The sequence below is a fragment of the Oryzias latipes genome, chromosome 4, assembly GCF_002234675.1.
Source record: "Oryzias latipes chromosome 4, ASM223467v1".
NCBI lineage: Eukaryota > Metazoa > Chordata > Actinopteri > Beloniformes > Adrianichthyidae > Oryzias > Oryzias latipes.
Genome location: NC_019862.2, coordinates 31087410 through 31100068, shown reverse-complemented (window position 1 = coordinate 31100068; position 12659 = coordinate 31087410). Strand labels below are relative to the sequence as shown.

General features: G+C 44.1%; 1 protein-coding gene across 12 annotated transcripts in view; it reads right to left on the bottom strand.

Moving 5' to 3' along the window:
- The window catches only part of elavl4 (ELAV like RNA binding protein 4), an 88036-nt gene that overhangs the window by 54138 nt on the left and 21239 nt on the right, over positions 1–12659 (bottom strand). For 11 of the 12 annotated variants that reach the window (XM_020702754.2, XM_020702752.2, XM_020702749.2 and 8 more), the window contains exon 2: positions 3890–3976. The exons of the other annotated variant lie outside the window; for it this stretch is intronic. In XM_020702754.2, coding sequence (XP_020558413.1) covers positions 3890–3976 — 87 coding nt within the window. The remainder of the gene's footprint in view (positions 1–3889; positions 3977–12659) is intronic. 12 annotated transcript variants of the gene reach the window in all.

Here is a 12659-nt window from a genome sequence, read left to right as displayed (position 1 = left end):
GAGTTGGGAGAAGGTTGGTTGCACTTTGAGATAACCGGGGACATTTGCATAGCAAATATTTATTGCAGAGACTTGTGTGCATGTCTGTGATGTACAGCTGTTTGGATCAGTGATTTGCTAATAAAAAGATAGGTAGGAAAAAACAAATGAGGATCACGTAGGATAAAAACCAAAAAACCTGGTCTGATAATAAATTCTGTGTGTACTCAGCTGGTCTCATTGAAGTTGCAGCAAAGACGTTTGATTTTGCATGGAAATGCAGAAAAAAGTCATCCATAAAAATGTGCTTTGCATCCATTTAAGGGTTTTTCGATGACAGTTTGGATGCAAACCGTCTTTAATCTGACTGGATCGTGTGTTTAATGTTGGATTTTTGTTGTTGCTCGGATCTTTCTTTTTTGCTGTTTCAACCATTCAGCTTTCTGTCTATTTTTAACCAGACTTAAGTACTGTACAGGCAAAAAGGCTGCACTCTAAAGCTGTGCTGGCTTCGGAGGAACAAGTTCTGCTCCACTCTATTTCGGGAAGACAAGGCCGAGCTTCTAAGAACACAGCTCAAAGCAAAATTAAAAAATTTCCTTGTTAGTCCAAAAATAGTGTTCTAAACAGATTTAGACCTTAACAGTATGTCCTTTCTGGCTTGCATTCACTTTTTTTCAGTCCACCTACGTGTGATGATGAAGGAGAAACAACAGACAAACACCTCTGGTGCGACCAGATTCCCTCCTCCAGTATTAGACCATGAAGAAAACAACATGAGGAAGATACCAACGTCACAGGCAGGAAAATGATTAAACAGCAATAATTTTCCTCACTTCTTAGTTAAACTGGATTCATGTTTTAAAGCTGATTATCTGGAAAAAATCCAAATGTTTTCTGAAGAGCACAACAATTTGTGAGAGGTGCCCATCTTCAGCTAACCGCCTGCATCAGCAGATTGCTGCCTGATTTATTTATTTATTTTTTAACCGTAGGTGTGGTCATGAATTCAGACGGCGGCCAACAATCAGACGCCTTTACAAAATTGGGCGACAGCTGAATGGCTGTAGGGTGGTGGCAGCAGGATCGCCGGGCGGCAGCGGCCCTGATTGGACGATGTGTAAATGTCGCTGGACGGCGGTCAGCCTTAACAAGTACCATCGGTTGCCAGCCGCCCGGTGGCCCGAGGGTACATAAAAGTAGGCCATTCTGCACCACTGGTCATTCGCAACTACGATTTTGAGCACAAATGATAATCTTGTCTAAATTCTTCAGACAACAAGCCTCCCAAGAGAGTAAAATGTTCTTCTTCGTATTCTGCTCAGCATCAACCGCAATTCATCAACACGCAGGTCTCGGAGTCGCCATGGTGCTTTCAACGCCGAGATGAGTTTTGCGCAGCATTAATGCCGTCTCCCCATTTGATTGCCAGATTGTCGTCCGGTCATCGCCGGGCCCCCCGCCCTTGTCAACAGCCGTCTTCAAGTGCCCGTGCTGCCGCCGTCCGATTTTTAACAATCGGACGGCGGCAGTGGGACGGCAGCACAAGGGCAAGGGGGGGGGTTGGAGGGCAGCAGTCTGCAATTTGCCGATCATCAGGCGATTTTGGGGGCCGTTGAGACCCACCTTTCAGTCAGTTATATTGGTGCCTTTCTGCCATCCGCCTGTCGCTGGACTGCAACAGCGCAACCTTCAACTGTGCTCGGGCGGCCACTGACCGACATCACTAAATCATCCGGATGCCGTTTAACTGGAAGGTTTTCCTAAAACTTCTGAGCCGCCCGCATGGCATGTGAAAATGCGACTGCCACCTCCTGCCGATTTAGCTGGAAAACGTGCAGTGAGGTCCCACGCAGTGGCATTTTGAGGAAATGTGAACATAGTCCACATGCGTACATTTCCATTGTGATTAACGTTGCAGAAAAGACACCTTTCCTGTTTGTAGATTGACCCTTAAAATCCCACAACTTTTCCTTTTCTCCTTAAAAAATATTGAAGAAAACTCCAAAAAATGTTGATGGTTTACGAAGACACAAGCGAGCTCCCACTTCTGTGGCATCTGAAGTGATAGAAGATTACACACTCAGACACACAGAGAGAACAATGGCTCAAGCCCACAGCTGAAAACAAAGAGACAGGGAGATGTCTAAAAGCTCTCAAGATGAGAGCTGCATGCAAATTGTTCTTTTGACAGTATCCTTCCCTGCTCACTCACCACCACAGCACAACAGAGAAACGGAGACAGACCAAAAAGACAAGAGCCCAGAGAGGAGGGAAAGGGAGAGGAGCATCCACTGTAGCCATAAGAAAGTTGATTAGAGCGGGCCTTATTAAATCTGTTTACATTCCCTGCTGGGCTCCATTCTGTTAGGGAGACTTTCAACTCCATGGGACGTATTCTGAGGAGTTTTTACAACAAAATGGCTGCCTCTAATTAACGCGGACCTGCCGAGTCCCAGTAGCAAATTATATTCTTCTCCTCGTTCCTGCCCACCAGCGTTGGTTCTGCTCAGCGGTCCACTTCATTTTAGTCTGGCTGCCCCTGCTCCCCGACTGAGGAGCCTGGTGCTGAGGAGAGGACTGCCGGCAGCATACGGCCCCTTTTTGGCACTTACTCTCAAGAGTTAGAACTCGACTGGTGCTGGTTTATCAATCCTGTTCCGTTTGGCTGAAAGTTATCCATCAAAGTAAAAGAAAAATCTCAAATACAATCAGCGGGCCAAAAAAAGGGACTAATACTTTATAAACAATCTTCTGCACGTCTTTGATCAGTTATTACAAAAGTCTAAACATCTACTTTTTCCAGATTTGCAACAAATGTGTTTTTATTTAAATTCCGATAAGCCAACGTTGTCCAAACATTTTGCAAACTGGGCCAGACGTGGTGAGGTGGAAATTTGTGACGAGTCGGCCTGACTAGTTCTTTCAGCTACTTTAATTACATTCAATTTAAGTGAACTGTGTAATGAATATTCTATTGCAATTATATACACAAATATATCTAAACATGTTTTTGCCAAAATCCCTCTCAATTTTTGGCACGGTTCATTCCCAGTTGGCACGTCTTCATGGCGAATATGAAAACGTCGTTTAGCCAACCCAAACCAAGTTTTTAGAAAGTGCTTGGGGCCACATACTGTTGATTTATAAAAGGATCCTGCGGCCCACAGGCCGGACTTTGGACATGCCTTGAGTAAGGACTGCTTCATGATCTGCAGAACACTTTAAAGACTCGTGTTTGAACTAATTGACAGTGACTCCTTCATGCTTCATGGCCCCCTCAGTTCCACTTCAGACATGATGAATCCTGACGGCGTCCTTATGGAACAAACCTGACAGAAACTGACAATAAAGACATTCGTCTAATCTAACTTTTACTAAAAATATCAACAACTTGGATACCATAAAGTGATTACAATTGAAGTCTGTTAACTAAAACCAGGAGGCAAAAACATGTTTTTTTGTTTAAAAAAAATAAATAATTAAAATTAGCTAAAATATTTCGTGTTCAAGAGAGCTTGAGATCTTAAAAATAAGGATAATTTTAAATTTAGAGTAGTGTTGTGTAAAATGTTCCCTAATTCTAACTGTGAACTAAAACACAAATGTTTAAAAAAAAGACACAAATCCACACAGATGGGTGCCAAAGAATCTGCTAAATACCCTTGATGTGTTCAATTTCAAACCAAGTCAGCAACTGAAGCTGCATTTTTTTTCATGTATTCTGCTAATCCTAATCCCTTCTTCTGCCAATCCCATCTATTCATCAATCTCTGCTCCAACCGTCTCAGTCAGCAGCAGCGTGGAGCGGTGCACGCTCATGTGAAACACGGTACAAACTCCGGACACGTGGTGGGTGGGTGTGTGAAATGGGTGGGGCCGTCCGTTTGGCAGCGGTGGACTTCCTTACCATCTTTGGCTGCGTCAGCAATCCCTTCTCTGCCCAGCCCTGGAGCTGCGGGAGCTCTGCCTGACGCCACTGTGTCTCTGTCGACCCCTATGGAGCGGAGCACAGGGAGGGAGGGGCGCACAACCCCCCGTCAACATTACACACTCAGGTTAAGGGTTGCACTGAGACTTGGGGAGGGAAGAGGTTGGGAGGGGGGAAATGGTAACCAGCTACAAAACAACAACACACCTTTGTGGTCAAATTTAAACAAAGACAGATGGCTCAGGACTTCTGCATGTTTAAAGACCCACTCCGATGAAAATGGTGTTCTTGTGACATTTTACTGATGATGGAGGACACATATTAGAAAATTGAGATTAAAAATGCATTTCTGAGTATTTCTTTAGTCAAATGTTTGTGAGTCAGGAACAAATGAAGGAATACCGTTGGGAAAAGATCGTATTAGTGACGTGAAAAGACGATGGGTGGGCCTTGCTCAGCTCCATTCTAAAGCTACCGCATGTGTGCGCTCTTCAACATGCGTTTCTTTTGCCACTGTTTACTAGAGCGAGTTCGCCTCCTACAGTCAAAGCGCCAGCTCCAGGCTTTTTCTTTCACTCCTCTATTCCGATGTATGAAAGACTTGGTGTCGTATATATCTGTCCGGGTACAAACGGCAATTACTAATATCTCATCCATGGTCAATTTTCAAACAGTTGACATTTCTGTGAATTAAACAGGGATGCCATCCACACGTTCCTACCAAATCCGAGTCCCTGATTGGTCAAAGTTTGGCCCGGGTGTTCAAAAATTGTCTTTAAAATCTGCGCAGCTACGCATAAACACAAGAGTGTAGAAGCCCCAAAAGACTTTTGGTTGGAAGGGGCCCTTTGAACGCAGTTGAACATGGCTGAACGACTAGATCCGTCGACGTTTTCCTCGTCTGAGCCGGCGTCTGGCTCAAAACTGTACGGCTGGATAGCTCCAAAATTGCTCGCCATTTTAGTTTCACCTGTAATGTTGGGGTGGGGGCGTGAGGGGCAGAAAGGTGCTCCATGCCAACAGTCCCACCCACAACTCAGAGGTGAATTTCTCCTGAACTCCTGCCGCTCTGCAGCAACTATGTCTACTAGAAAACCAGAAAATTACCATTTTTTTCTCCCTCAAATTTGGCTAAATATGGTCAAATAATGCTTAAAAGACCACTGGGAATGCTTTGAAAATGGATCAAAAGAGGATCAGAGTGGGACTTTAAAGTCTGTGACAGACGAACTGTACTTTCTTTCAAAATGATTGCTTTTCTGGCCTTCTTAGCTGAATCAAGGAACCTGCATTTGTTTTGAAGCAGGCAGATTGATTAGGTGACTGCAGTGACCTTGCTGGGGTTCATAATGAGGACTTCCCTCCTTGCTCTCTGTGGGTAAACTTGGCCTCTGGTTGAAGAGACAGAAACGCTACAAATGAGCAGGAAGTCTGTTCTCTGGCTCTCCAGAACAGGAGGCTTAAACGCCCGCAGCCATCTCGGGATTCTACAACAGCCAATTTAGCAGAAGGTTAGGACGAGAGGAGGTTTGACCTCCACCTTCATTTACTCCTTCAGCGAGATGAGGAGCAGGATTGAGGGATCAGTTGGGAAGGAGGAATAGAATGCAGGGACTGAATAATGGGGGAGACACTTCCAATTGTTCAAAGGAAGGGAGATGCAGAGACGGGAGAGGAAAGACAGAGTCTGTACATGTTCTCTTGTCAATGTGTCTTGTAAACTAAGGCAGGAATGCATAATAGAGGCCTAAATGAGAGTGAACTGTCAGCTTGAAAGGGAAAAAAGAGGATGCAGAGGGGCGGAGAGGTCATGGCAGAGAGAAAAAAGACACACATGTGCTTCTTGCTGACAGGTGAAGGCGAAGATTCTGAGATGATCATTTAGAAATATGAGTTGAGCCACTGTTTGCTTTAGTATGGTGGGAGTCAAAGGGTTCCTACAGAGTATGAACTAAGGAAGTGGGACAAATAGGAGCAATAATTCTAAAACTTGCATTCAGAGCCATCCTACGGGATTGAACAGCTACATATGTAGCATATAGAATTAAAAAATGTGTCCTATTTGTCAAATGTAACATTGAAAATGTAACCTGAAAAAAGGAAAGGTTAGTCACAGGTGAAACACTGAAATAGTTTTTCACCCAGTTTGTAAAATGTCACTTAATGCTGGTGCAGAAGTGGAATGGCGAGCCACGACAAGCAGGCGGTGCAGCGTTATCTCGGCGTATACAAATGCGGTGATCAGAAAATGTCAAATGCAGGAAGCAGATGTGCATGCGGCTCGATGTCAACATCCAACGCAGCATCCAGCGTGTCAGCAGATCTCACAGTCATCTCAAGTGGCATCGAAGTTCTTGAGCTCAAATTTGAGACTATTTGCCGAGCTTCAAGTTTACCGCTCAACTATTCAGTTTGACACGCAAACTCACCACATATCCCTGCATTTATCACACACGCACACACACAAGCGTGTGTGTCTTCAGATAAAATCTAGAATAATACTGAAATAAGGGAGCAGCGCAATTACATTGAGCAACCATTGAGATGAGAAACCATTCATGGATACATTTTCAATTATTCAGGGAATACATTTCAGTTGGCTCTCGGATGCTGGGAAAAGTTATTATATAATCAATACACTCTATAACTCCATTAATATTTGATGCCACAAAAGTGCTTCATGTCTCCTTGGGCTTGGAGCCAGCGGTGTCTGGGCACTGCAGTCAAAATAGGATGAGCTTTGTCCGCCCACGGCACGGGAAGATACCAACATCCACCTTCCTCTGACGAAGTGCAGAAGAATCAGGCTGAGGAGGAAGGACGTGTCCGTCACCGTCAGAGGTCAACTCCGTTTATTCTCAGCTGCCCTTCTGCGTGTCACCTTCAGCATCCAGAACATTTAAACCACCAGGACGTTTTAGCCGCTCCTCTTCCAGCACATGTATCCTTCTAGCAGAATGAGCCGGAGCGTTTATTATTGCTGGCCCCCCTCCTTTACTTAGACAGCTTAAACAATCAATTTACCCTGTTTTGGCCAGGATGGATGGAGGCTGCGGAGTACACACTTTGCTGCAGGATAACACTACTGATAGACACATTGGCTTGCAGCTACGAAATGGAGCCAGTGCACCCATCTTTGACAGATTTTTCCACAGTATCCTGCTTTTTTGTGGTCACTTATTTAACACACCGGACTCAAACTTCAAGACCGTCCCTTTATGTGGTTCTGAGCTTCAGTTTGCATCAAGCTAAGGTACAAAGAGATTAGCACGCCTTTTACTATCTGGGCTTGTCGGCCAGACGAGTTGCGTGTAATGCTCTCTGCACATTGATTTTTATTTTTCCTCTCCTCTCCGTTTCTTCCTGTGGCCTTCTCTTCACCTCCACCAACCGCTGCTGAGCTCTGAAACGTCATGCAGGTCAGACGGATGCTGGGCGGGATCAATCAGGAAAAGTAATCTGGGACGCGTTGCGCACGCAAGCAGGCACACAGACACACAGACACATCACAGATATTTACTGACAAACGCGCACACTGTTCCTCTGGTGCACTCTGGCCCGCCTGCCTCCAGTCTCATCGATCTGCATCTACTTTACCAAATGGATTCTTCTCCTCTTCCATCCTCCTCCTCCTCTTCTCTTTCTGTCTGACTCAGAATAATAAATGTTCCAGACCGTGTGAGACGTGTATGTAAGCAATTTTTCATTTAACTTTGACTTGACTTTTTTTTTCCACCTCTCTGCTTCCTCTTTTGTGATTTCTCAGGCTTTCGGGAAGATCGATGCAAATATCCTACACACAGCATGGGGGTAATCCATGCACGCCGGGTCAAAGGTGAAGGGAGGGCGGGGCCTATTTCAAAGAGCTCTTCCAAATTGGATCTATATCATCTAAAGAACTGTAATATAGAGAGACTGCTTGTCAATCATTTCTTTTTAGATGTTTAATGTTTGCATTTAAAATCCCTGGTTTACCTCTGAGGACGTTAGACAGACTTTCATTCAATGTTCAAACTTCTATGGACACCACTCTGGCCAATCAGGAGTGAGCTTGTTGGAATTCCATACCACTACCACTTGAGGGCAGACTACAAGTCATCTGTTAATCAAACATTTTGAGCTTTTATCACATCCATTTGGTCGGTTTATAACTTAAATAACTTGCATTACGGAAATAATATCATGAAATAGAAAATTAGAATTAGCAAGAACTTGTAATAAACGATGTCAGACTAAGAAGGGTTATTCTGACTGATAGAATGACTGTTTCTCCATTCAGGTCTATGGGATTTTGGCTTCCTGGAGCCAGCGCGTACTTCCTGTTTGGAACTCAGTCCAGTTCTCATACAGTCATTGGTAGAGTTTTTTGTTTTTTTTCGTTAGTAGAATTAAATCAGTAGTATTTTGCGGTGGAGAAATCTCCTCTACAGAGGTCGCATTTGCCCTGCTGTTAAATTTGATTACAGTACTTATGATTTTCAGGTAGATAATTTGTTGTCTGTTGCTTTTTAGTGTAAGAACTGCATCAATTTGTGATTGATTTGTGCTTTATAAATAAAGCTGCTCTGCCTATTTAAGGTGTAAATATATTTTTCAGTCAGTGATCTCTCATACAGTAAAGGTAACAATGGAGGCGGAACCAAAGCCCTGCGTTCACTGGCTGGATCCCAACTTTGCACAAACGCATGCAGAAAAGTGTCGAGCATCTCTAGTCAGTTTGTGACTGATGCTCTGCGGTTCTTCCCCCAGTGGGGGTGTGGGATCAGCTGGACATCTACCAAGCTCTTGGCTGAGGCCTGCAGCATCGCGGCCTGGGACTTGGAACTGAAGGCCTGGGGTGTCTGTCCCCTGGCCCGATCCCTTCTTGTGCCAATGACAGCCTCGTACACCACACGCCTGAACCCTCTCTCTCAACTCAATCGTGACATTGAAAGTCAATGTCGCGCCATCCCATCCTTCAAACAACATCAAATCCCCATCAACGGCCCGCGAGCCTTTGTTTCACTGTCACTTCTCCCGCTCAGACAAGCCGCTATCTTTGCTGTCCATCTTGGTCTGCCCTGCTGCGATCGCTGAGTGCGACAGATTAGAGTGATCGGATGAGACACTTTGGACATTTTGATGGATTAGAGAGACCAAATCAATGTCTCATTAACTGCAATTCAAGACTGAACTAAATATAAATGAGGTTGGAGGTTTGTAGATGGGATCTGTCCATCAGGTGGGGGTTTCTTGATAGTACTGTTAAAACTTTACTTATCTCCATTTGGATTTGGTTGCTCAACTTTATAATTTCACAGTTTTTCCTTTCGTTTGTTTCTGAATTCAGCCGTCGTTGCCTTCAGCTGGGCAGGAACAGAAACTATAGCGGGGAAGAAGGTGAACCGGTAAGGCAGGTCCAACGTAGTCAGCATCCCTGTGAGCTCTCAGCAGGGACACCCCCTCCACAAACCGCAGTGGTGCACCTGCACCGGCATTAACAGGGAAGCTCTTTCTGTTTGCAAAATACTTAGTCAAAAAGACAAATCAGGGTAGTTCTCAACTACCACTTCATCCAACGGGATTTTTTAGCAGAGATATGTTATTTGAACCAAATCTAATTCAATGCTTCCCAATTAAACATTTCTTCTTGCTTGTTGGCTCGCCGATTAAAACCTCCCGAAGTTGAAAAGAGCCAAATCCAAAACTTGTAAATTCCCATCGCCAAACACAATTTCCAGCAGAATCCACGAGAGGAGCTCTAATTAAAACTGGTTTGAGGGTTGAAGTGGTAATATTAGCTTTGTTGAAAAGGTATTTTAAAAAGCCAGGCACAGCCTGAAGGCACACGATAAGAACAAAAGTTCCAGTACAGCACTTCCACAGAGAATAGCAGGGGTGGGGGGGGGGGGTCGCACTCGCCTGGTTGCTGAGCAGAGGCAGAGCTCCACCTAATCTAATCACAGTTTCCCCCATCAGCTGCATCTCAGACGCAGCCGCCTTGGGAGTTTGTGAGCGTCTGCCTGGCAGCCAAGGAATAGGGCTAAATAACATAGACACCGCATGACCACTGTGCTTGAGTAATTCTTCACCTAGGTATGGCGTGAGCGCACGTTAGAGCATGAAGGTGTGTGTTTGTTTTAATCTGGTTACCGATGTGTCAACCAGAGCGCGTATAATCAAATAACTGCGAGGGAAAAGGACAGCCGTCCGTCATCTGTCCTAATGAGTTAACAGCTTGATGGAGGCAATGAATAAATCAAGTAGTTGAATGAGAGCAAAATGCATTAGTGATGGAACAACAAGCTGAAAGTTATACTCATCCTTTGGTCAATTGTCTTCTTCTCTTGAGTGCTGTGATCAAATAACCAGCTCTAAAATCTGCATCGTTCATACAAATATAACTTAGGTTTCAAACGACGCTGCACTCATCGTAATTTCATCACAAGCTGAAACATTAGCCAGGAAATCACCAAACTATTTCCAAAGTGCTGGTTTTGTCATCATTTTAAAGCAGTCAAAGTCAATATATGGTATAGATTTATGTCAAGTCTGTCTCAAAAGGTTCCCAATGTTATGTTTTCAATCCCAGCAAGTTTTCAATACTCATTTTGTAGGATTCAAAGTAAAAAATGTTTATGCTAATTTGCATGTTTTTGGGAAAATTTGTGTTTTCGAGTGATTTGTGTCAGACCAAGGAGATACCGGAAATATTTCACCACAAAAATCCACTTCCATTTCTGATGGAAGTGGATTTTTGTGCACATTTTTGTGAAAAGTTGTGTCTCAAATGAGTGATATGTCGCGGACCAATAAGATCTGGAAGTGAGCATTTTCACACAAAAAATTAAAGACAAGTAAATTCTATTTCTGATTATAACAATGTTTGTTGGGGAAAACTATGTTGGGACAATGACTGATTTCTCCAAGACCAAGGAGCCATTGGAATTTTTATAAAAAACGTCCCATCCATTTCCGATTACAACAATGTTTGTTGGGGAGAACTGTGTCGATCTTTGCAACAGGCGCCCAGCAAATTACAAACCTAGACCGGCTCAGAAACGAGGCCAATTTCATGACAACTAAACCCTCCGTGCACTCGTGTTTAGTAAAGAGCTTTTGAAAACACCCAAAGGAAACGATTTTTGTGGACTGGAGGATAGAGTAAGGACAACATGGGAGATGTAGCGGCTGATTGCTACAATCTTTGAAACATTTCAGTCTGAAAGCACAAACAGTACCGTTCAGTTGTTTAGCAGAACCTCTCTGAACGCCGAGCACAAACCCGGCAGGTGCTGATCCTGCTTTCTGGTGACGCCTATCAGACTTGATAAGCATTGGAATCACTTTCCCTGCATGTCTGATCCGCCGCTCTCAGGAACTGGAAAAAACTGCCACTGTAATCGTTCATTTCTTTTGGGACAAAAATACCTGTCATTAGTAGTTTCTCTTATCGAATAAATACTGCCAGCTTTTCATATGAGCAGATGCTAAACTTAAATAAAACGGCACTTCTAAATACTATTTTTAATAAAAGAAAGTAAGATGCCAGAAATTGCGCAGCGCTCAATGCAAAAAAATGTGGCTGAAATGATCAGAAAATATTCATCAAAACAAATTATTCATTAAGAATCCCTCACCATGTAATTGCTCTCACTCAAAAAGAAAAGAGGTTGAAATATAGTTAAATGTTTCATTAGCGAGACGGGTCTGCATAACTTCAGAGAGACGACAGATGGATGCAGCCACGATCCCGGCAGTTCGCTGTGGTGCTTCAGGAACAAAGCAGCGAGACGCTCCTTCCTCTTTTCTAAAATGCCTCCAAATCCCGACGCTGCGGCTGATGTTTGACATGACTTTTCAAAAATGTCCCATCAGTCCGTCATGTAATCACAGTTTAAGCGTGCCGTAGAGCTGCAGATGTCTTGTGGCAGGTGTAAAGCCTTTGTTTGAAGCCCCAAATATGTCTATTCCACACCGCAGTGGTGTCATTTTGTAGCAAGTTCAGTAGCATGTTCAATCTATAATTCATCCGGCTACAGAAATATATGAATGTTTAATATGTAAGAAGCGGGCGGGGCCTGTCGAAAGCGTGACCTTGAAACGTCCCTTAAACATCACACGGTAGCGGCGCTGATTAAGCAGCTGAAGCCAAACAACAGGCGTGCGTCTGAGCGCGTGCACAACCCCCCCCCAACGTGCTCCTCTGTTTGCAGTTTTTCCCTGGGATGCAAATTGCAGATGAGAGAAGTCGGCTGCTTGTGCACGGTCTCGGGAGAAAGTGCCAGTCAAATTCAAACATCTGTATGAATACAAAAACACACAGAGTACAGGGGAGACGGCGAGAACAGAGGAAGATGAGGCTAGGAGTGGATAGAGAAGAGGAGTGTAGTGGCTCAGAAAACCAGTGTTCCTCCTGCATTCTGAATTTTTGACTGAACAAAGAGCCACACACACACGAATGCCTCTTTCACTGCTTTCTATTTTCCACCGGGATATTTATTCTGCAAAAGCAGCGATGCACAACAAGGGCTCGGTCCTGTGTTTGCTCGTGGGCTGAGGCGCTAACACTCCCCAGCTGATTATGTGTCTGTCTGTAGCAGTTTGAGCTGCTGCCAAAGGAATTAGGTCTAGTATTTGTGAATGCTGCTCCCCTCGCAGCAGAACGCCTCGCCATGCCTCTCAGATTTCTAGCTTTTTAAAAAGAGAGGGAAAAAAACCAACATGTTAAATAAATGAAGGGAAATCGCTGTGGAAGCCTATTTAATTT